Raw genomic sequence first — 24,237 nt, 5'->3', positions numbered from 1 at the left:
AATAGATTATTAGATATAATATTATGTTACAAAATTCGGTGGTTAAGAACAACAACGACAACAAAACTTTGTCCTACTAGGTGGGATTGGCTACATGAATCAAACAACGCTATTGTGTTCTGTTATGTATCATATCTACAAAAAGACCGTTTATATGTAGATCTCATTTGACCACTTCATGGATGGTCTTCCTAGGTCTTCCTCAACCTTTCACCTCTTGTCCATCTTCCATCTCATCCACTCTCCTGACTGAGTGTTCTGTCGGTCTTCTTCTCACATGTCTAAACTACCTGAGACACGATTCAACCATCTTTTTTACAATGGATGCTACTCCAACTCTCTCCTTTATATCTTCGTTCCTTATTTTATCCAATCGCGTATGACCACTCATCCATCTCAACATCTTCATCTCTACCACACTCAGCTTATGTTCGTGCTTCCCTTTAGGCGCCCAACACTCCGTACCATAAAGCATAGCCGGTCTTATAGCAGTGCGATAGAATTTACCTTTAAGTTTTAAAGACAATTTTTTGTCGTTTATGCTATACTTACGGTACATAGCCGGTCCCAAGCCCGAATAAAGGAGGAGGGTTTTGTTAGATTTTCGACAACCAACATAAAAACATAATCGAACCCATGACAAAATTCAATGGTTAAGAAATTAGTCAAAAATAAAAAATTGTTAGAATCCAGTTAATCAATTGAACTAATCCGATTTATTAATGATTAATCAGTTTAAAATAATAAAACACAAAAAATTATTTTTTAAAAAAATTATGTATTTTATATATAAATATTTTATTTTATTATATTTAATTCAATATCATTAAGTCTCGATTAAATTTGTAAACTTCTAATTCTACTAGTTTGATAACCAATTCAATTTTCGAACCTTAACAATATCTACAAATGATATGAAAGGTGACTATTAAATTAACATGTCTATGTTTTTATTTAATAAACAAAATTAAATATAAAGATGATGTAAATTTTTAATAAAATTAACTTAAAAGAAGAAATTGCGTTCTTTTATTAAAAATTAAATTTACTAGTCATTTTAATTATGAATAATCTTTAAATGCTTCTTAATAAAAAATTATATTTCTAGTTAATTAAATAAATTTTAATTATTTATTTATTTATTATATTTTATATCAACAGTTTAAATTAAAAATTTTGAATTTAAAATTTAAAAATTACTATTTAAGATTTAGGATATTTTATTTTCTGTTTTTTTATTATTAATAAAAAATAATTTTTAAAGAACATTGATATTTTTTCTGGAACGATATTATTATTATTATTATTATTATTATTATTATTATTATTATTATTATTATTATTATTATTATTCACCCTCAATTATTAACTTCTAATTGCGCACTTTTTAAAAATGTGATTTTTCTTTTTAGATAAGCAATTTATTTTCTGTTTGCGTAATTGTGTATAAGGAAAAATGATTATAAAAAAAGGATAATTTGCATTACTAAAATATTTTGCTATCAATATTATATAGATGTTCTGATTTTAATTTAGTTATACCCGTGTTTTATTTTAATTTATGTAAACCGTATCATTGATAAAAAAAATTTAGTATATATATATATATATATATATATATATATATATATATATATATATATATATATATATATATTTGTGTATAAATATGTATATTAAAATTTAGAATACCAATTAAATACATATATTAAAAAGATCAAATATGTTATTTACATACTAAAAGTAATTACTAAACTCAATTATTATATATTTGTGTATAAATATTACATATATAATTTAATTTATTTTTAATGTGTATTTTATATTTTAATTTCTTTATATTGTTGTATTATACTCTCATAGCTAGTAGCTGATTTTAGTATATATTTAATATGATTGTAAAAATATAAATAAACTGTTCATATTATATTAATTTTTTACTAAATTGATCCAAATTTAAATGTATTAATATGCTAAAATACACACTAAGATAAATCAAATTAGACTACTATAATTTATATTAGGACAATTTACATAAATAAATTAAATTAATTTTTAATTTATACAATTATAACTTTCTAAAACTGTTACAGAATAGTAATTTATAGTTTGTACGTAATTTGCTATAAAATTATAATGAAAATGTGTCATACGCGTGTCGTGATTTCTGAAGAACATGAACCATGCTTAAACTACTATAGGATCTAGCGATTTATGAAGAAACTATGAATAGCGTAATCTGCTAATCTTTAATTCTGCTTCCATTATCATTTTCTAGAGGCACCTTGAAAGTCTTGGTAGTTTTTATCTTGTAGCTATAAAACACATCATAAGAGTAAGGTCAGTTTGGCTAAACTTCTTAAATAAGTTCTTTTGAAAAAGGAGTTTAAAATATAAGGACTTTTATTAATAACAACTTTTAAATAAGTTATTTTGTGTTTGGAAAGTTATTATAGAAGTCTTTGTTTTAAAGTTGTGTATTAAATAAGAGTGATAAAATAGCTTTTGAAAATAGAAGAAGTCACATTTTTTAATTTCTTCAAAAGCTCTTAAATAACTTTTTAAAAAGTTAAAAGTTTATCTAAAAAATTGTACTAAGGGCCCGTTTGGGAAACTCTAGAAGTAACTTTTTTTAACTTTTGACTTATGAAAAGTAGTAGTATTAATGTCGGGTGCAATTTTCAAAACCAAATTGCAACTTTCTAAGAAGTTATTTTGGAGCTTATAGAGAAGTTAAAAAAAATGACTTCTCTCATAATACTTCTACTTTTCATTACATTTCTTTAAAATAAGTACTTTTAGAGTTAAAAATCCAAATACAAAATAACTTATTTATAAGTTACTTTTAACAGAGTCATTTATTGTTTAAGTTATTTTATTAAAAGGAGCTTAATTAAGTTAGTTATCCAAACTGGGCCTAAACACTATTAATATAACTTTTTATAAGTCAAAAACTAAAAAAAAAGAAAGTAGCTTTTTAGAGTTTTTCAAACAAACCCTAATTCTGCTTGTGGCACACAACAACTTTGATGTGGTTTATCTTCTTCACACCAAAGACAACGTTGGTAACTCTACAGCTTTGTTTTGTTGTCTGTTACCGTGGATACTACATCAATATTTTTTTCAAGTTTTAAAGTGTTGAAATTCACCATAGATTCTAAAGAAATTGTGTCAATAATATTTCTCTTCACCTCTAATTCCTTCTAACATAATGATAAAGTAAACTTATAATAATATTAGAATATATAAGTTGGGATTCGAAAATTTTTTAAAGATCATGCTAAGTCAATAGATTGATCATTAAGAAGCTGATTGGTTTGGTTATTTTTATTTTTGTTTTCAAGAAAAATAAAAATAAAATATAAAAATATGTTTGGTTGAACATTTAAAAATTATTTTTAGCAAAAATATTTTTAAAAAATAGTACAAAATTAAAAATGATATTTTTACTTTTATTTTGTATGTTTTATTTATTTTATACTTATATCTCATATTTATCTTTTAATATTAATAAAATTTATTTTTATATTTAAAAATATTAATATTAAATATTTTTTATTTTAAAATTACATTATTTTTTCAAACACTATGACAATTTTTTACCTATAAACTACAAATCGTTATATTCTGTAACAATTTACATAAATTAAAAAAACACAAAAATATAATCTATTCAAAAAGTTACAATTATATCAATTACAAATTAATTTAATTTATTTATTCTGTAACAATTTACATCAATTAAAAAAACACAAAAATATAATCTATTCAAAAAGTCACAATTATATCAATTACAAATTAATTTAATTTATTTATGTAACTCGTCCTTTATATTATACTACACAATATTATCATTCGAAGTTCGCTCCTACAATTTACTATACAGTAAATTTCAAATTGAAATTTTCTCCTCCACAAGTGGGCAATTATGAATTACTAGTTTGAGACTTTTGCACATAAATTAAATTTGACTTATTTGATTTATGTATAAATAGACAAATTAAATTTCTCTTGTACAATTTATGTAACTTAAAATAGAATACTCATGTAACCAAACTAAAATCATAATATTTGTGTAATATTGATGGCTAAATATTATTAAGGTAAAGGGAAGAAAAAACGGAAGAAAAAAACATGAAATGTGCGCTTGACTACCCTCGGAGAGGTAAATAACTCCACAGTGATCTTTCCTAATTCTAACTTGTTAGTTATGTTCTTCAACTTCTCTCCCTTCTCTTCTTTCTAAATCCGCTCCTCGCATCTTCTTTATCCTAAACTAGTTTGATCCAAATTGAACATTAAGTTTATTTACAATTTATAATATAATAATATAATTAGCAGTCCTCCGAAGAAAAGTTAGCTTAATTAAACAAATACTTACTAATATAAAATTAGATAATCCCCAACATAATCTTGTAGCTTTAGGATGATGATGTGAGAGTGCGGCGAGTGTATATAAAAATAAAAAAATAAATTATTCTGTGTTTCTTATATTTTTCTTCTCCTTGAAGACTGCGTGCGTCTCTGGGCTCTGGCAGCAGCAGAACCTGAACCATAAGAAGAAATTGCGATAAGGAAGGAGCCAAAACGCAGCGTTTTGGTGTGCGGTCATGGAGGAAATGTACGGAGTGCCGTCGACGGCGGAGTACGCCGACAAGGCCCTCATGACGCCGGAGAATCTGATCTTCCCTGCCGACTACCACAGCTTCCTCATGTCCGCTTCCTCGTCCTCCTCCGCCTCCGCCGCCGCAGCTACGATTCCTATGCTCGGATCCGACGAGCTTCTCTCTGCCGCTGGAATTCAACAGCAGCAACCACCGCACAACAACGAGGCCATGGCATCGACCATGATGAAAGCTAAAATCGCTTCTCATCCTCACTACCCTCGCCTCCTGCAAGCCTACATCGATTGCCAGAAGGTAGAAAAAACAACACAGCCATCACTTTCAGTTATTCAGTTCAATTTTTGCAACCGTGTGTATAACCGTCCTAACAGCTCAACAGAAAACGGTTATAATATTTTTTTTTCATTTGTGTTAGGTCGGCGCACCTCCAGAAATCGCGTGTTTGTTGGAGGAAATTCGCCGCGAAAACGACCTTTTCAAGAGAGACGACGTCGTTTCCACGTGCTTCGGAGCCGATCCCGAGCTGGACGAGTTCATGGTCATGGTCCACTCCTCCCTCCACAGTCCACACTCTCTCTCGCACATATTTTATTTTTTATTTATTTATTCATTATGACCAAATCCATCTTTTTGTGACAGATTTTTCTCTTTTCTTTTTTGGTGAGTGCAGGAAACGTACTGTGAGTTGCTGGTGAAGTATAAATCGGACCTGGCTAGGCCGTTCGATGAGGCAACGAGCTTCCTTAACAAGATCGAAATGCAGTTAAGCAATCTCTGCTGCAACGGTGCTTCTGTTCCAACTCTTTCTGGTTAGTTCTTTCCCCTTCCTTTATTATTATCTCCTTCTGCTTCATAGTGTAGTAGTAGTTTTCATTGGAACTCGTTTTTAATAAATAAATATGCTTAAATTAACTCATTGATATCTGTGCTGCTATCTGTCTCTGGTAACCTCTATGCTATTGTTTTTTCCCCCTTCTTCTCTCTCCTCTCTCTCTATCTATAGAGAGCATCGTCGATGGTTGCTTTCTTCGATCTATCTGGTTCTTATCTCTTTTGATTTTATTTTAGTTTTTCTTTTTGTTATTTTTTCTTCTTTAACGATTGGTTGAGAACATGAATAATCCTCGCAGAATAATCCAACTCGGTTGCAGCAAATGCCTGCTTGCAACAAGACATGACACACAGCTTTTGAAGTAAAATAAGGGGAAAAAAAAGGAAAGGAAAGGAAAGAAAAGAAAACCCTAACACGAACAATACTCTCTTCTACGCAGTTTGATATGTTTTAACTTTGTGAGTTCGTTCCTTTGTTTTCTTGAAAATTTTTCTACATGTATTTGTTTCCCACTGTTGACACTGTGATCCACGCTTCTTTCGTTGTGAGAGAAAGAAACTTTGGATCGTTTGGTCATTCATGGCTGTGTGAAGTGTGAACCTTTCGCCTTTTTCAGTTCCTCGCTTGGTTTGGTCTTTGTTTGTTTCATTTGGCATTGTTCTCTTCTCACATATTTTATTTTTTTCATTTTTTTCTCTCTTCCAAATTCTTATTATGCTTGGTCGCCGTGAAGGTCAACAACGGACTTTTGCATTTGGCTTTCTAATTTTTGAATTTTGCAGACGCCTTTTTTAATTAATGACGCCTCAAATAGTAGCAGCTTCGCTACTATGCAGTATGCACTGATCACACAAGACGTGATTTTATTTTATTTTATTTTATTTTATTTTGCTTTTACAACTGGTTTTTCAGAAACAGAAAACACCCTCATAAATGGGGTATCGCACCTGTCACCACCGATCAAGTGGTTTCTTATGTCTTCCAGCTCATTTATTTTGACTGATTCCCCCATCGAATATGCTTAGTGGCTTAGTGCAAGCTTGTTTCAATAATAAATTTCTGATTAAGAAACTTTCACAAAAGTATAACATTCAAATTTACTAGAGTGTATTGTTAATAGTTAAAATTTCAGAAATTTATTTCTTTGGAAAACTATCAAAAACTTAACAAATGTTTTCGGAACACTAATGCCGCGACAACAGAACCCTAATAATGATGATGATCTTGTTTTAAGCCAGATGTAAAATACTAACTGGTTCTACGTATATGAACTTGTGAACAAATTAAAATGTTTTTAAATGATTATTGACTTTTGTGGCAATGATTTGGTTCAATTAATTGTTTAATGGGGCTTTTCTTTTGCTGTAAACATCTTTTTCTCTTACCTTACGAGTGCAACTCGATCAAAGAAACAATTGTTGGTAGTGTGCATTTTGAAGTTGATGTTTTTGTCGTTGTTTGTCTAGGTTTGGTTCCATAGTTTTGTTCACTGTTTTGATTTTAGTTAAAATCTTAAATTGCTTATCTGAAAATCATGTCTAACGAGTGGCTTTGGAAGAATGTAGCAGAAATGCTATGTGGAAACTACAAAGAACATGTTCTTGAAAATAGATATCAACATATGTACTACTTGAGTGTGTATTAGTGCTTCGGCATCAAAGCACGTTTCCCACGTAATATTTTATCTCATCAATCCCTTTTAAGTTGTGTACAAGCTCCAAAGTTCATATATATTGTTGGAGAATTTTGGGAATGGATTCTCTAAATTTTTTCTTTTAATCAAGGATGTTAAGTGTGATTTCTTATAATTTAACATTTTTTTTTGTCTACTTAATAAATATATGGTGAGAAATTATACTTTATAACTTCAGTTAAGAAAAAAAAAATTAAGAGGATTCATTTTTAATAATTTTCTTGTTTGTGGCGCGCACACGCTCACACCATACCTACATTCTCCTGGTAATGTCTAATTCTCTAATATAATAACCTTTCAAGTTTGAATCTACCTTTGGATTAGATTAACATAACATGATCTGACAAGAGGATTGGTATGCAGTGATTCTGCTTTGGAACTTTATTAATATAGTGTATCTATCGAGTTCCAATATTGAGCACAAGTGAAGTCATTGGGAATTGTCTAAGGGCTGATAGGCTGGCTGGCTGCAGATGAATTAGTGTCAGATCTTCTATGAAAACTTGTTTTTTAGATAATTAATAGAACACTTGTTTTAAAAAGGGTTTAACTAAGGATATTTAATTTGTTAAGGTGTTTAATATAAAATTTAGGAAAATGATAATGTTATATAATGTCACTCCTATATATTTATATTTTTTTTTTTATTTTCTTTCAAAATTACTCCGTGCCCTTATTTGTTATATCAACATTATTGTCATATCTATAAAGATTGTGAATAGTTTTTGAAGAAAATGCAAAAATATATAATTAAGAGGGAGTGATATTATCAATCTTGAGAGCAATATTATCATTTTTAAATTTGTTATTGATAAATTAAAGTTTTGAATTATCAATATATTTATTGAATAGAAAGCTTTAGAAATTTCTATCTATTTTAATATATACTAATGATTGTATTATTGGGTATTTATTAGCTACACCCAAGTGTTTTAAGTTTAATTTGATTATATTAGAATTGATTTTGATTAAAATTAAATTTATTTCAACGTAATTTATATTTGAATATTTTGATTCAAAAGTAATTATAATTGATAAAATATTGGGTGGATAACAATGACCAAAATAATTTTTAAATGTGAAATTACTACATGTGTGTTTGGATTATCGATCGTGAAATTAGAGTGTGAAATTAGAGTTTGAATGAAAGTGATTTTATATAATTGATTTTGGATAGAAGTGAATTTATGCCAACATGATTTATGTATAGTAATTCTATACTAAAATTGATTTTGATAGAATAAACATTGTTTGAATAATATTAATTAAAATCACTTTTAGATAGATAATTACTAAAAAATATATATTAAATTATAATATTATCTTTTTAAGTATATTTAATCTTTTTTATACGTTTTTTTAGTATGTTTTTTATATAGTATTTTCTTTAGTATTTTATTTTAATATGTTATTTTTTACTATTATAATAAAAATTAATATTTATTTATTAAATTAAAAATAACATATAAAAATTGACAAAAATATATTTTATATTAAAAATAAAAATAATATATGAATAAATCAATAATTTTTTCTAGCACTCTCTCTAAGTACTCTCAATAACCTTATTTTTATTACTGTTTTAGGTTTTTTAAATTTTCAATGGTTATGATTTTATTATTAGTTATGGTTAATTTTTTATTTAATTTTTCATTTCTAATACGAACAATAATACATATTATAAAAAATTAGAATAATAAATGGTGCACAAGAATTACAATGATAAATTTTACAATGTTAAACAAAAAAATATTCTATAATTTTTTTATTACTTTCAGTATTCTTTTATTTAATATTATTTTGGACTACAAATTTTTGTTATTTATGACTCTATTTTTCTATTACTCCCAGTATTCTTTTATGTATTCTTTTATTTAGTAATATGATCAATAATTCATATTATAACAAAATTACAATAAGAAATTCAATAAAAAAATTAAAATATGAAAAAAAGTACTAAAAATGATAAATTTTTTTTTTAAATATTTAAAAATTTTGAAAGAAAATCACGTTTGTGTTTAGAGTAGAAAAAATTAAGTTACCAAACCTTAAAAAGACAGCTTTAAAAAAACTTAAACGCACTTTTTTTTTTCTTTTTCTAAGGCTAAATCAAATACACTCGAAAAGGGCAAAGATTAGATTAAATTTTTAATATTATTATTTTAATAATTTTTATATTACATATTTTTAAATTATAATATTATTATTATATAAAATATTATCTTAAATATTAGATTAAACACACTCTAAACCAAACACACTCTTTCTTAAATGCAGTTTTTTCCTTTTCTAAGGCTAAATCAAACACATTCTAGAAGGATAAAGATTAGATTAAATTTTTGATATTATTATTTTAACAATTTTTATATTACATATTTTTAAATTATAATATATTATTATATAAAATATTATCTTAAATATTATATGTATATTATAATAATAAAAGGCAAACGAGTTTTTAAAATTAAACAAAAATCAAGATAGTTGAGAAATAAAATAAAGATGACTTTGCATGTAGAAAAGATGAAGAAGAAAATGGATGTGTATGTAGAAAAAAAAAAGAAAGTGAAAAAAGGTTGTTGAAAGAATAAATTTTGTAATTAATTCTCAATTGTAAGAATTGAAATAAAAAACTACAGAATATTGATTAATTTAAATAAATATATGTTTGAGGATAAAAATCATGTTAAAAAAAATCATCCAAATTATAAGAATGGGGATTTTATCTGAGGAAAATAATTTTGCGAGTTAATGTTTTAATGCATTATTATTGCCAAAATGAACCACATGTGTTGATTAGAATTAAGCTGATGGTTTAGATTTTATCTTTCACTTACTTCCGATCTTATTCTTCCCATTATCGGTTAATATTTTTCTCTGCAAAAGTAACATTCTGGACTCAGCTTTTTGTGGTTATAACTTTTATGTGCCTTAATTTTTTATTCTTTGGTTACTGAAGTTTATCCATGATATGTAATCTGTTGAAATTCCCATACTGATTAGCTAAATGGAGGTTCTGGCAAACTGGGATTCTAATAATATTTTATCTTGCAAATTGAGTATGCCCAGGTGGGTATGGCTGTTAAATATTATTGTTTATGCTTGAAAGTACAAATAGCCTTTTCAGTCATGCATGCTTTAATTTGTAAATGGGAGTTTATTTCATCAGTAGCTGGATCCTCTCTCATCATGCTTATCACAAACCTATGTTCCTTTATAACGTTTTGGAACAGAAGCGATTCCAATTTCTTATTTCTTCTTTTTGTTTTGATTGGATCTCGTTTTCCTTTTACTGCAATCACTACACGCGTCAAATTAAATTGGATCTTGAGTTTGTAAATTGCCTGGGTAGATGGAAAATAAACTGTCTCCGGATTTTTGAAATGTTATAAAACAAAATCATATATTGTCTATTAATTTTTAAATTATTATTCGAAAAATCATTTAAACTCATAAATCTTATTGGATAATAGTGTAAAATTCTTTATATTGTAAGTATATTAAAATTATTTTTTTATTATTTTATTATTATTATTATTATAGAGGTGGGAGGATTTTTATGGACATTTGAAAAGCTTGGGAAAATATGGTTGCTATTTATTCGGCCTTCTTTGGGCCTCTAAACTTTGATGACTCACCCTTGTTTGACAATTTTATTGGGGTTGATGATGACTCACCGTTGTTTTCCGTTTTACTGTAAATTAATTACTACAAGTTTAATAATCTCAATTAGGAATAGATAATTATTTATACTATTATTAATTGTGCTAATGTTTGGTTGGATATGACCAAAATAGATGATTATTGAAGGGTAGGAATGAAAAACTGTAGTGTTATTTGCTCGTGTCTTGTCTTATCTTTCATAATCATACACTGATTGATGCATGTAACGACATGGCTATAAAAATAAAGCTACCTTATTTTCATTGATAGTAGGCATGCTTTGCAGTTACACTTTTTTATCCTTGCATGCTCTTAATTTCTGGTATAATCGAGACATCACATAGATTTTCACTGTTCCTGGTCCTTTTCTGGTTTGTGGTTTATGCAAGTGTCAAATGGTGGGTGCATGTGAACTACTCTTTAAGAAAAACCTTGTTCGGTATCATATGTGACAATATATACATAACTTGCATTGTTGAGTATATTAGACAGTTGGAATTGACGTTCGAGTATGAAAGATTAGACAATTGGTAGAGTCACCCCATCACACCAGTAGGGAGTGCAGCATTGCGTGTGTGTGTTTATTAATTGTTGTCGCTTTATATATTGATAAATTAAACTAAACTTATTCAATTATAAAAAGTGTAACGAGAATCAATAATTATGTATTTATGTATAAATATAATTATTATTTAATTTATTTTTAATATGTATTTTGTTTTTAATGGATGCATAACATAATTGTTTATTTATAGGCTTGGCAAATTGCATAGAAATGAAATAAAAGTGAAATTGGGGTTTGATCAAGCACAAAGGCATCCCCCCTCTAAAAAGGCTTACGTAATGTTATGTTGATATTTTAGTGTAGGGGTGTGGGCAATATGGCTCTTTTTCGAAAGCTTATTTGGTATTGGATGATTGCATAATAGCTGCATACCTATGCACATGAGGGGTTGCTAATGGGATGAGGGGTCACCCTGATTTGCTTTCTATATGCTTCTTCTATGTGGGGGTGGGGGGGATTACTCATTACTGAGTGGTAACCTTTTAGAAAAATCCCGTGTAGAGCGGGTGGTCTAAGAGCTAAAAAAGAAAAAACACTCACATGCACTCCCGCAATTTTCGCTGAGATTGTGAAAATTTTGAATCAGCTTTTCGGTTCAAATAGAGATGAGTAATGAACGCTCAATTGCCTATGCGCTATGCCCCATCCCATCCCATGTATATATGTTCCTTCCCTTGTGTTGTTTCTTCACTCATTCATACATTGACCCCTTGGACAAACCCAACTTACCATCACACTTGTCGATCTCCCATTCCATTACCCTTTTTTATTACCGGGCCCCCTCTTCCTTTTTCTCAATGCAATCATATCTCTCTCTTTGCTTTCTTTCTTTCTTTCTATATCATTTTTGGCTCTGGTATTTATGTTTTGCGGACTATGCTCACTGGTGCTCGTGCTCTATATATTCAATGTAATAAATAAATAACTAAATATAATGTTATTTTGTTAGTAATGTTTGTGTAAGACTGTATGCTGGCTAGGGGTGCGGGTTAGGTCTGGCCGTACCGGTTTCATTCATTTTAAACTTTGAGTCTCTCTCTTTCTTTCTTTCTCTGGCTTTGGGCTTCGAATGACAATCGATGGAACCAGGCACTGACACTGATGTGTTCTTTTGTTTTTATTTTTTCCTTTCTTTTTTCTTTCTTTGCAACCTAGGCAGGTCTTCTCTCTCTCTCTCTCTGATATGATCTGCTGCTGTGTGTACAGTGTACTCTCATGCGACGGTCAATCCTTGTCGGATTGAGTGGGTGTCAGAAGCAATTAGTATTTATATTCGTATTTGTGGGTGCATGTTTCTAGCTAGCTACTTAGCTAGTAGCTACTAATAAACTATAGTACTCCTTATTAATTAGCCATTTGAGATTGCCTCAAAAGTTTCCCTATAATTAACTGGGTTAGCTGCTAGAAATGGAAAGTTTTCAAATTTTCTTTGTTCAGTGCATTACTTTCTAGTTTTTTTATATAACACAACTTCTAGGTTTTGGGCTCCGTAATCCTAATTTAATTACTTAATAACAAGGGTTAAGTTTGCAGAAGCATGTTTCCTCCAACATACACACCCTTTTTATTTTAGGAAAAATGTTTGGGAGTAGTTGTTTCGAAGTCGTCATAACTTGTTTTTTGGGATTTATTTAAGGCATTTGTTTTCTTATTTTGTATTTTTTTTATTATTATTGAAATAAATAAAAATCTTTTGATATAATTATAGATGTTAGATATATAAAATTATTTTCCATTACTCATTTTTTACTTAAGAGTCTAGTAATATCAGTTAACAATATTCTTTATATACTGTTTTCTTGTTCAGGTAATTATGTTCTCACGTTGGTTTTGATACTTGTATTTCACCAAATAGTAGTTTTATATTTTTGGATAGTGTGTACGAGTGATTTGTGTATATGGTTGTGTATGACTTTGTTGATTGATTATTGTGGGTTTTTTTTTTTGGGTAGATGATGGAGCTGTGTCTTCAGAGGAAGATTTTAGTGCTGGAGATGGTGATGGAGGTCAAGATGGTCAATCAAGGGGTGAAGATCGTGAGCTTAAGGACAGGCTTCTGCGCAAGTTTGGGAGCCACATTGGTACTTTGAAATTGGAGTTCTCAAAGAAGAAAAAGAAGGGTAAGCTGCCTAAGGAAGCAAGGCAAACACTCCTTCAATGGTGGAATGTTCACTACAAATGGCCTTATCCTACGGTAAATGCTTCATTTGATAGAATAACGAAAATGAAAATGAAAATAAAATAAAAAATGTCATTTCTACTTTCCCATAGATGTTGACAACTCACTCGGGAGAGAGCTAAAAGTAAGACGCTAAGCAAGAGAAAAATATAAAGCATGTGTCTCACATGCTTTTAGCTTTCTTACATGAGTTGAGAAATGCCCAACGTTACACAAGAGGATTACTTCAAGGAGCACATCTTGAAAATGTTGTTATGAATTTAGATCGCTTCTAAACATGTTTTGGCTAAATCATCTAACGGTTTACAATATCATCTTTATTAGTGTTAATAGAAATAGTCACCTAAACACAAACACAACAAAATGAGTCATTGAAACATTAGCTATTGTTCATGCTTCCAGGAAGCTGACAAGATTGAACTGGCTAAGTCAACAGGGCTAGATCAGAAGCAAATTAACAATTGGTTTATTAATCAAAGAAAGCGTCACTGGAAGCCATCTGAGAATATGCAATTTTCTATGATGGAAAATCTTGGTGGCCGATTCCTTCCAGATGAATGATTATTGTATACATTATTCCCGGCCCCTCTAATATTTGTATATCCTGATTAATTAATTACTGCTTATAATTTTCTCTTGTAAATTCCGAAATTAAATTAAAGCAGGTTACCGACTGTAAAAATGCTTAATTACTCCCAGAAAGAGAATGGGAAGTGATCATATTAATGATAATTTGCGTCTCTTATATATAATATATATTTATGAGGAATGTTAGGAGTCAATATAGAAAGTTAGATAGTATTGACTTAAATACATGGAAAGAAAAATTGATGATCTAATATTCGAAAAGTAGTTGTCTACATTGTGAATGAATGCATGCTTATTTGCTTATTTTGGTTCATTATCATACGTACTTCACTTGCTGTTGCTGCATCATTGCATAGGCATTTTACATCCTTAATTCAAATCAAACTTTTTTACTCCCAAAGTTACTCAATAACTTCTAGTGGCTTCATTTTGGCCTTATGGGTGCTAGTTGGTGATATTATCAGCCTCAGATTTTAAACGGTTAAAAAACAAAAAAACTGTAAAGGATTATTTTAGTCTATGTTTAGGTTAGGTTTTAATTTGTCTTTAACACTTTTAATTGTTTTATTTGTATTTAAAATATTTTATTTTGTCTTATTTTAAATTTTTTAATTAAAATCAAAATTTTTTCTTCAAAAAGTACTCTTCTATCTCTGCCGGTATAAGTTGCATTGCCATTTCTAATCCTTTTTCATCCCGTCATTTTTCCGTTCACAAAAAGATATGGGTAGCGTAAGTTCACGTATTTTCAAGATAGTTAATTACATGAGAATGATCTTAACACACACACACACACATATATATATATTCGAAGCTCATTAGCATTAGTCAAGGAGACTTCTCAATAAACATTAAACAACATCATCAAAAGAAATAGCCCATTATTTTAGATAATTATATAATTATGAGTAATTTGTTTCCCATCCTAGCTACTATTATGAGAGTTCAATTCTGAGTAGCAATTGCGTCCGAGTCTCTAATAAGCTCCTTGAAGCGCAAACCTAAGTTTAGAATCAATGTCATCGTGAGGCCCATTGCTTCAGCGAATCTATTTTGTCATAGCTGCAAATATATTCCTTTCTCCATCTCTAAATACGGCCCTAAAACTCCAGTAAGGGCCCATTCCAATTCTTGGTTTCTAGATCAATTAAATCTTTCACGTATGAAATTCTCTTAATTTAAAAAAAAAAAAAAGAGCCGTTGTCTGATTCCTCTTCAAATGGAGTGATTAGTTCCAATTTAAAAGAGGCTGATGAAGATGTAAATTAGTTAATTTTATTATTTTGGCATATTTTATTTTGACAAGTTGTAACTAATAGTTACTTGTGTTATTTGTAGAAGTGATAAGCTGACTCAGCATCAGTTAGATAGTCTTTTAGCATTGCTAACTAAGTTAATTAGCTATTAGTGAGAGATATATATAGATATAGCTAGAATTATTGTATAGTTACTTTTTCTTCTAATTTTCTGTAAAATGAGAATTGCATTTTCTCACCTGTACTCTCTATACTCCCATCACATATTCCTTTCTCAATTCTGATCTTGAGCACAGTTTTCACATAGTGCGGTGAGCATAGAAGATCTAGAATCTGACGAGAGGTGAAGAACAGTTGCATATTAGAATTGTAATTCTGCTTTAATGGCAGACGTCTCTGTTTCAGACATAGAAGGGAATCGCGATCAAAACTTAGATCTAACCACAGCGGAGCTTCGAAGCTTAGCGAGATTGCTATCGAAGCTTTCTGACTCTAAGTTTCTAGATTTGAACTCAAATGGAGCCAGTTCAAGTGCAAGTGCTTTGGCAGATCCGTCGAGCGTTTACTACCTCCATCCAGGTGAGAATCCTGGAGTTTCTATAGTGTCAGTCGTGTTGAATACCTATAATTACAACTCCTGGTCTAGATCTATGAAAAGAGCTTTGAGATCGAAGAATAAAATCGGATTTATTTACGGCACACTTGCTAAACCAATTAAGAACCATCCTGAATTTGTGGCGTGGGATAAGTGTAACACGTACGTAGTGTCATGGATTAATTTGTCACTAAGCAGTGACATAGCTCAGAGCGTAGCTTGCATAAGAGTGCGGCAGATCTATGGCAAGATTTGGAGCATCGATATTACCATGGAGACTTGTTTCGAATTGTGGAATTACAAGAATTATATGCTATGAAGCAGGGGAACTTGAATATTGCAGAATATTACACAAAAATGAAGGTAGTTTGGGAAGACATTGAGAGTTTCAAACCAGTTCCAGTGTGTGTTAGCTGTGATGTGAATTGTGAATGTGGACTTAAAGTAGTTAGGAGTTACCGAAAAAGAAACTATGCGGTTCGATTTTTGTGTGGACTGAATGAGCAATTTAGTGACGTCCGATCACAGATCATGCTGATGAAGCCGTTTTTCGCTGTGAATGAAATGTTCCCTTTGCTTACTCAACAAGAGAGACAAATCCATGGGATGGATACTGAGATTAGGAGCTTCGCACTCTTGCCAATTCCACTCACAATTGCAATGATAATAGCGTCCCTAGAGGGAGAAGACAAGGAATGTGGGATGGAAGAGGTGGACGAAGTGGAAGAAATTCACCTAAGAGCTACTCATACTGTCACAACTCACAAGGCAGGACACTAGGTGGATACATGCTATCACAAGCATGGATTTTCGCAACACCTCCAGAGGCAAAAGTAGCCAAGGGAAGTGAACAATTTGACAGCAGCTAATCACATTGCTACTAAGGTAAATAATGACAGTGGCGGTGGTTTGAAGCAGGACAAAGAGAAAGATGATCCACTATTGTCCAATCAGAGTTTGAGAGATGCACTAGTTGCCTTTCTTCGACAGGAATGTACACAAGCTTGCCATGGAGAGAGCATGAGAGAAACCTGCAACTCTAACGCTGGACAGGGAGGTACAACTTTAGTTGCTAAAATATTATGCATGAGCTCACATATTACACATCTATTATTGGTAAACACTTTTTTCTCAAATTCTTGGGTGCTTGACACAGGAGCAACTGATCATGTGTCACACTCACTGCATTTTTTTACAACTTTTAGGCATATTAGGCCGATTTTGGTAAAATTGCCAAATGGCTCTTAAGCAACCTCAAATATTCGTAGAACTGTGGTATTTTCAGACAAACTATATCTCACTAATATGTTGTACATACCCAGTTTCAATTTCAACTTACTCTCTATATCTCAGCTTACAAAAGACTTGCATTGTAAATGTGTTTTTACTGATAATGGTGGTGAAATACAGAGTCAGACCTCCTTGAAGAAGATTGGCACAGCTAGAGCATGTAAAGTGTTGTACATGTTAGCTACACCAGCTAATTTGCATGCATCATTAGCATTAGTTCCTTCTACATCTACGGACAGCATCATACATCAGCCAAAGGAGAGTAATAACAACAGAAAAATAGCTTTTAGTTCGAATATCGGGACAGCAGATTTGGTATCACAGCGTCAATTTTCTATTACTAGTTTGTGGCATAATAGACTAGGTCACTTACCACATAGTGCATTTAAAAGTGTTAGGAAGATTTATCCTTGTGTAAAATTTAATAGGCTTGAATATAATAGACCTTGTGATTCTTGCCACTTGGCTAAACAAAAGCGGTTACCTTTTCCTCTTAGTGAGTCAAGAAGTGCACGTAGTTTTGATTTGATACATGTAGACATTTGGGCCTAATTCAGTTGTTCAATGCAAGGATTCAAGTATTTTTTAATAATAATAGATGACAAAACAAGATTTGTGTGGATTTACTTTATGAAGTTGAAATCTGAAGCAGGTTCTTTAATGCAGAATTTTGTAAACTTTGTTAAAACACAATTTCAAACTCAAATCAAAGTTGTTCGCTCGGATAATGGTCCAGAATTTAAACTCACTACTTTTTACCAAACAAAAGGCATTTTACATCAAACCTCTTGTGTTGAAACTCCTCAACAAAATGGTATTATTGAGAGAAAGCATCAACATCTACTCAATATGGCAAGAGCCTTGATGTTTCAATTTGGTTTACCTAAATATTTTTGGAACTTCACTATAGGTCAAGCTGTGCATATAATTAATCGACTGCCATCTCCTATTTTAAAGTATCAAACACCATTTTCTACTTTATATGGAAAAAATACTCATATTAGTCACCTTAGAACATTCGGTTGTTTGGCCTATGCATCTACATTAGCTCACGGTAGGAAGAAGTTTGATAAGAGGGCAAGAAAGAGCATTTTTCTTGGTTTTAAATCAGGTACAAAAGGTTTTCTTCTATTTGATCTTGGAACTAGGGAGCTTTACTTGTCAAGGGATGTGGAATTTTATGAATCTTCCTTTCCGTACATGCTGTCCAATTTTAATATTGCTATGGATACCTCCAAATCTATTGGTTCCAACCATGGTTCGGATGTTGTACTACTCGATCCTTTTACTTGTGATTATTCTTCTTTGGATAGTGTCGTATCTTACCATTCTGCATCTGCATCTGCATCTCATTCATCCTATCCTTTAGTTGTTAATGAGCATGTTGGGGATCCATCTGAATCCTTGCATCAAAACAGTTCATTGTCTGAGTCCATGCATCAAAATAGTTCATCTACATCTTCTTCTATAGTTTTCCTATGCCAGTCAACTCGGGTTAGCAGACCACCACACTACTTGCGTGACTACTATTGCATGTTAGCTAGGATAAATTGCTCTAGCTTACAATCTGATTCACGGAAGTATGGCCTGTCGCAAATGGTGCATTATGGGAAGCTGTCCCCAACTTTTAGAGCTTTTTCCCTTGCTCTGACCACAACCGAGGAGCCAAAAACATATAAGCAGGCTGTGGCTCATGAATGTTGGAAAAACGCTATTAGTGTGGAGTTGCTCGCTCTTGAAAGGAACAAGACCTGGACCGTTACTTCTTTGCCTTTGGGAAAGCGTGCTATCGGTTGTAAATAGGTATTTAAACTCAGATTCAACCTAGATGGTAGTGTGGAGAGACCGAGAGACACAAAGAATGACTTGTGGCTCGTGGGTACAACCAACGGGCTGGTTATGACTATTTTGATACGTTTAGTCCACGGTTGACCATTGCACCAATTGGATGTTAATACGGCATTCTTACATGGTGAATTACATGAGGAAGTTTACATGGCAACTCCATAAGGACTTAATGTTTCGGCCGGATCTGTTTGTCGACTTGATCGATTGTTATATGGGTTAAAGCAGGTGAGTCGCCAATGGAATCTGCGGCTGTGTGGTTTTCTTAAGCAGCACGTTTTCCTTAAATCTAGTCATAATCCAGTGGACTAGCAGTGATCCTTGTGCATGTGGATGATTTAGTGTTATCCAGATATAATACAGTTGAAATTAATGCTATTAAGGAAGCCTTGGATGCTGAATTCAACATCAAGGATTTGGGAAGACTGAAGTTCTTCCTTGAAATGGAGGTAGCATACAGTTCTCAGGGTATTGCTTTACACCAAAGAAAGTATACCTTGGATCTCCTTGATGAGTTTGGGATGGTGGAAGCAAAACCAGCAAGTGTGCCTATGCCTTACAATGGAAAACTAGCTAAGGATAGTGGCTCTAAGCTCCCAGATTTGACAAAATTTAGAAGGTTGTTTGGGAGATGTAAAACCCGGTTAATTAATGACTAATTAGCTTATAAATGAGAATTTATTCTAGAAAGCCAAAAATGTTATTTTTATGGCTTGATGTGATAGAGGAGATTGAGACGAGAATTTCGATACTAATTTTGTAGAAATCGGCCCAAGATTGGACCAAACGGGCCAACCAGACCCATATTTGACCCTTGACCCAACCAAACTAAACTTAAAACCCTAAAAACAGCACTCTCTCTCCTCACTAAAGCATCAAACATGCTGAAAATGAGAATGGGAGGGGAAGAACACTCTCTCCAAGTTCTACCTCTCATTTGATCTTCAAACCACCATAACTTTTGATCTAGAGCTCCGATTGTCGCACCGTTTGCAGGCACGCGTTCACTGCGAAGAGCTCTACAAAACCCACTACTTTATTCTTGATGTAAGTCACGAAATTAGTCCATTTTTCTCAGCCTTAAATTCGAATTTATTGGGGAAAAGTATTGAGATTTTGGGCTCTTTGATGTTATAGGACCTAACTAGCTTGAAAGATAAGAGAAAATCTTGTTTCCTTGATCTTTGGGTATGGTAAGATTTTCAACCCTAGTGAAATTTGTTGGTTTATGATGTTGGATAATGAGTTGTTATGTTTGAATATGATAATTGTGGCTTAGGTAGTGTGTATGTGAATATTGGAGCTTAATTGAGATTTTGGAAAGCTTGGAAAAGGGCTTTGGTGTGATAAAAAACTATTCTTGGAAGTGTTGAAGCTTGGTGAGCTTGTGAAAAAGTGATTTGGAAGTTCTCCAGGTTGAGCAGAAAAATCGGCTAAGGTATGGTCTTAGTTTCCTGTATCTAAAATGTAATGTGGTGTGAAAACTTAGGCTAGAGGCCCTAAGATAGGATTTGAATGGTTGAAATAAATTGTGTGGTCATATATTTGATTATGAATATTGATGATGTGATGGGGTGATGCATGAGAGATATGCATGTTTTAATATATGCTTAATGATTGATTGAGGTTGAATTGTGGGTGAAGCCATATTGATGGTGAGGGTGATATTGGTTGTATGTATTGATGGTTGATTGGAAATGGTATTGTTGGGAATTGGGATGAGAAATTATGTGTATTATGATATTGTGTTTGAAGTTGAGTTACTTGATTGAGATTGGTTAAAATGATAGATTGGTGGGTTTTGTCTTAATAAAAATGTCAATGTATGAGTTAAGGAGGTTTGTGGTTGATTTTGGTATGTTTTGGTTGATTTTGAAAATGGTTGGAATTAGTTTGTTTTAAAAATAGCACTTTGTGGTTTTGTATGAAAATGTAGTTTTTGGGCATACTTTGACGGAGTATAACTTGGACTCCGGATCCCCGTTTTGGGCCACACTTATTTAGAAATGAAATTGGATTCAGGATGTTTATGCCGTTCAAAGAACGGATGAAAAATGATTTGAAACAAAGAAGTTATGCCCGTCGGAAGATTGGGGTTTAAAAATGGGAATTATGCAACTTTCTAACTTAGTAAAATTTTTGGCAGAACGCACTCCCATGCGTATGCGTGGCCGACGCGCACGCGTCGTTTTCAAAGTTTTGCTACCCACGCGTGCGTGTGGCCCACGCATACGCGTTGATGAGCAAATTCAATTGGCCCAGCCAAATTCCAGAGAGTTGTGCCTGAGTTGTGCTGGTTTTGTGCCTGGGGCACAAAACGCACCCACGCGTATGCGTGGCTGATGCGTAAGCATCACTTGGTTTTTCTCCCATCCACGCGTGCGCGTGGGGGGATGCGTACTCGTCGCTGTGTCTTGAGGCATTCCACGCGTGCGCGTGGGCGACGCGCACGCGTGACCCTGTTTTCATCCCAAAGTGGATTTTTGAGTTTTTAAAACCAAATTTCAGACTTCTAAGCCTCTGATCTCACCCCTTTATGTCTTAAAACTTGATGATATGCCTAGCAATGAGAAGGGCTAGCAAATGTGGTAGCTTGTGAATGAAGGAAGGGGAGAATTAATGATGAATGATGATTAAGGATCATTGTATGAGATACGGAGGATGAATGTGGAAGTGCTTGATATGCCATGAGCCGAAGGGCTGTAATTGTTAATGAATTGGCTGGTTATCGATTGAATTATGAGCCGAATGGCTGAGTTATTACCGTATTATGGCTGAGCTATTATTGAATTAAGGCTGAGTATGATTGCATATATGCTTATTGAATGAAATGTGAATGTTGCACTTTCACTATCTGAGGTACGAGTTTCCCTGGGAGAAAGCAATGGCTAGCCATCATGTGCTCCAGGTGGAGACTCGATACTCTACTGACCCTATGTTGTAAGTGTGGCCGGGAACTGTGAAAGTTCCGGATGAGCTCGCCCCCATGAATATACACCAGTGAGGGTGTTGGATATGAATTATGATTTATGATTGAGTATAACTCGAGTTGGGGATGCACGACAAAGGGACAGTCCAATGGTTAGCTACCAGGAATTGTCGGGTTGGCTATATAACCGACAGATGATATCATCAGCCATTAGGACAGGAATTCATCATATGCATACTATGTGAATTGTTTGGAATTGCCTAATTGACTGCATATTACCTACTAATTGTCTAAATAGCATACCTGCTTCCTATCTATATATCTCCTTGTCTGATATAATTGTGTTTGCCATATTATATTACTGTTGGTGGTTGGGAGGTCTGCAGGAATTGGAAAGGAAAGTATTAGTTAGACTGAAGATCCTTAGTCAGTTGCTATTTATGGTTTAGTCTGTTTATAAGCTTTGAATTATCTGGTGGAAGTTCTAGAATTGCTTTCGACTTTCCCAGAACATTACATGTTAGATATGTGAGTACTGTTACCATACTGAGAACCTCCGGTTCTCACCCATGCGAATTTTGTGGTTTTCAGATGCAGGACGTGAGGCTTCTCGCTGAGGCATGCTGGAGACTTCTGGATTAGTGAAGATCCTTGATTCTCGGGACTTTACTTTGGTTTTATGTTTTCACTTAGATACTTTTATCTCCACTAACTAATGTATATATATACTATTTTGACTCCTTTTAGAGGTGGTTTTGGAGAACAGGTTTTGTTATCTTGTCCTTGAAATTTTCCTTAGGTTTCTTACTCTATGTTTATACTTATATATGTATACTTTTATGCTGGGACCGGTTATCTTCGCAAACTGGGTCTTGAGTCTTGATATTCGTATCTTTGGCACTCTCCTGTTTTGGTTTCGCTTTAGTTATCCCTTATATGTTCGTTACGTTATCGATCGGAGTGTTGCGATTTTCTATTTAACGGTTTTGTTTTATCCCTTTTCTTCAAAGGCTCATAGTTATAAACATTCTTCACAATACTATACGTACTAAATTTTATTTCTAGAGGTCGTAATACCTCGCTACCTATATCTTATAACTTAAGCATAAGACTCTGTGTGGTGGGGTGTTATAGGAGACTCCTCTATTTGACTAATACACGTCCGGATATTGCGTATGTGGTTGGTAAACTCAGCCAATTTCTCGACTGCGCCAGTGATGAACATTTTAAGGCTACATTGCTCATTCTTTGTTATCTCAAACAAGCACCAACGAAGGGGTTATTCTTCCCCTCCAAGAATGATTTCAAGCTTTTTGGCTTTGTTAATTCTGATTGGGCAACGTGTGCGGACACTAGATGCTCAGTCATCGGATATCACTACTTCCTTGGATCTTTCTTCGTATCTTAGAAGAGTAAGAAACAGATCACAGTGGCTTGCTCTTCCTCCGAGGCAGAGTATCAGGCTATGGCACAAGCAACTAGAGAAGAACAATAGTTATTGTTCCTCCTTCGTGAGTTTGCTAATCTTTTGGCCTAACAAAGGTAAGTTTGAATTAGTTTAAAAAATATATATTTATTTTTTTATTTTTTTAAAAATATTTTTTTAATAGACAAAAATTATTTCATATTTAAATAGATATTTAAAAAAAATCAAATATTAAAAACGTCTTTTATTTCTGAATTTTTTAAAAATAAGATATTATTAGCTTTCAGAAAAAATAAATAATTTATTTTTTTAATAAAAATATTTTTAAAAAATGTATTCAAATAAATTTTAAAAAAATATTTTTTTCACTGAAAAAATTAATATAAACCAACACTAAAATACTTTTTTTTTCATCCAAACAAATTGGTTTGGTCAGTACCCTTTTAAATCATATTTGTATAATGCATCAATATAACATTAAGGGCAAATCACAATAATAAGCTAAGGGGAGCAAAATTTTACACGAATAAGTTAAAACGAAAACTGCTTCGTGAATTCACTAATGCACGTTTATATGTAGTTTGAACCAGCTAAATTCGAACTCCATTTCTACATAATTCGAATCAGCTGGGTTCGAATTATACACAAACACACGTACACACTAGTTCGAACCAGTTGGGTTCGAATTACACAGTAATTCCTACACCCACGCACGCGTTTCCAAATAATTCGAATTTGACTGATTCGAATT

At 32.2% G+C, this 24,237-nt stretch overlaps 2 protein-coding genes across 3 annotated transcripts; both read left to right on the top strand.

Moving 5' to 3' along the window:
* The first annotated feature begins 4,486 nt into the window (after positions 1 to 4,486).
* Positions 4,487 to 14,326, top strand: LOC112749986 (homeobox protein knotted-1-like 6). Of its 2 annotated transcripts, none has more exons than XM_025798455.3 (5): positions 4,487 to 4,919; positions 5,041 to 5,163; positions 5,296 to 5,434; positions 13,331 to 13,572; positions 13,960 to 14,326. In XM_025798455.3, the coding sequence occupies exons 1-5, from the start codon at positions 4,611 to 4,613 to the stop codon at positions 14,116 to 14,118; spliced, it is 972 nt and encodes a 323-aa protein (XP_025654240.1). In that variant the 5' UTR covers positions 4,487 to 4,610; the 3' UTR covers positions 14,119 to 14,326. The 2 variants fall into 2 exon arrangements, with proteins under 2 accessions (XP_025654240.1, XP_025654239.1); XM_025798454.3 differs by having other exon boundaries at positions 5,041 to 5,169.
* A 1,458-nt stretch (positions 14,327 to 15,784) lies between these two features.
* LOC140179161 (uncharacterized) lies at positions 15,785 to 21,135 on the top strand. Its single transcript, XM_072217815.1, has 10 exons — positions 15,785 to 15,980; positions 16,301 to 16,764; positions 16,882 to 17,053; positions 17,153 to 17,220; positions 17,407 to 17,548; positions 18,197 to 19,078; positions 19,357 to 19,359; positions 19,474 to 19,750; positions 20,922 to 20,986; positions 21,068 to 21,135. Exons 1-10 carry the CDS (start codon positions 15,785 to 15,787, stop codon positions 21,133 to 21,135), a joined length of 2,337 nt encoding a protein of 778 aa, XP_072073916.1.
* Positions 21,136 to 24,237: the final 3,102 nt, after the last annotated feature.

This window comes from Arachis hypogaea, chromosome 15 (assembly GCF_003086295.3).
Source record: "Arachis hypogaea cultivar Tifrunner chromosome 15, arahy.Tifrunner.gnm2.J5K5, whole genome shotgun sequence".
Taxonomy (NCBI): Eukaryota; Viridiplantae; Streptophyta; class Magnoliopsida; order Fabales; family Fabaceae; genus Arachis; species Arachis hypogaea.
This window is presented reverse-complemented; position numbering and strand designations above follow the sequence as displayed.

Bases quoted from the DNA above. Each gene is read 5' to 3' on its own strand.
- LOC140179161 (XM_072217815.1), top strand. From the start codon at position 15,785: ATGGCAGACGTCTCTGTTTCAGACATAGAAGGGAATCGCGATCAAAAC. The intron at 16,765-16,881 runs GCAGGACACTAG...ATTGCTACTAAG, and splicing joins ATACTGTCACAACTCACAAG to GTAAATAATGACAGTGGCGG. The intron at 17,221-17,406 runs GTAAAATTGCCA...GGTGAAATACAG, and splicing joins GGCATATTAGGCCGATTTTG to AGTCAGACCTCCTTGAAGAA.
- LOC112749986 (XM_025798454.3), top strand. From the start codon at position 4,611: ATGGAGGAAATGTACGGAGTGCCGTCGACGGCGGAGTACGCCGACAAG. The intron at 4,920-5,040 runs GTAGAAAAAACA...CATTTGTGTTAG, and splicing joins CCTACATCGATTGCCAGAAG to GTCGGCGCACCTCCAGAAAT. The intron at 5,170-5,295 runs GTCCACTCCTCC...TGGTGAGTGCAG, and splicing joins TGGACGAGTTCATGGTCATG to GAAACGTACTGTGAGTTGCT.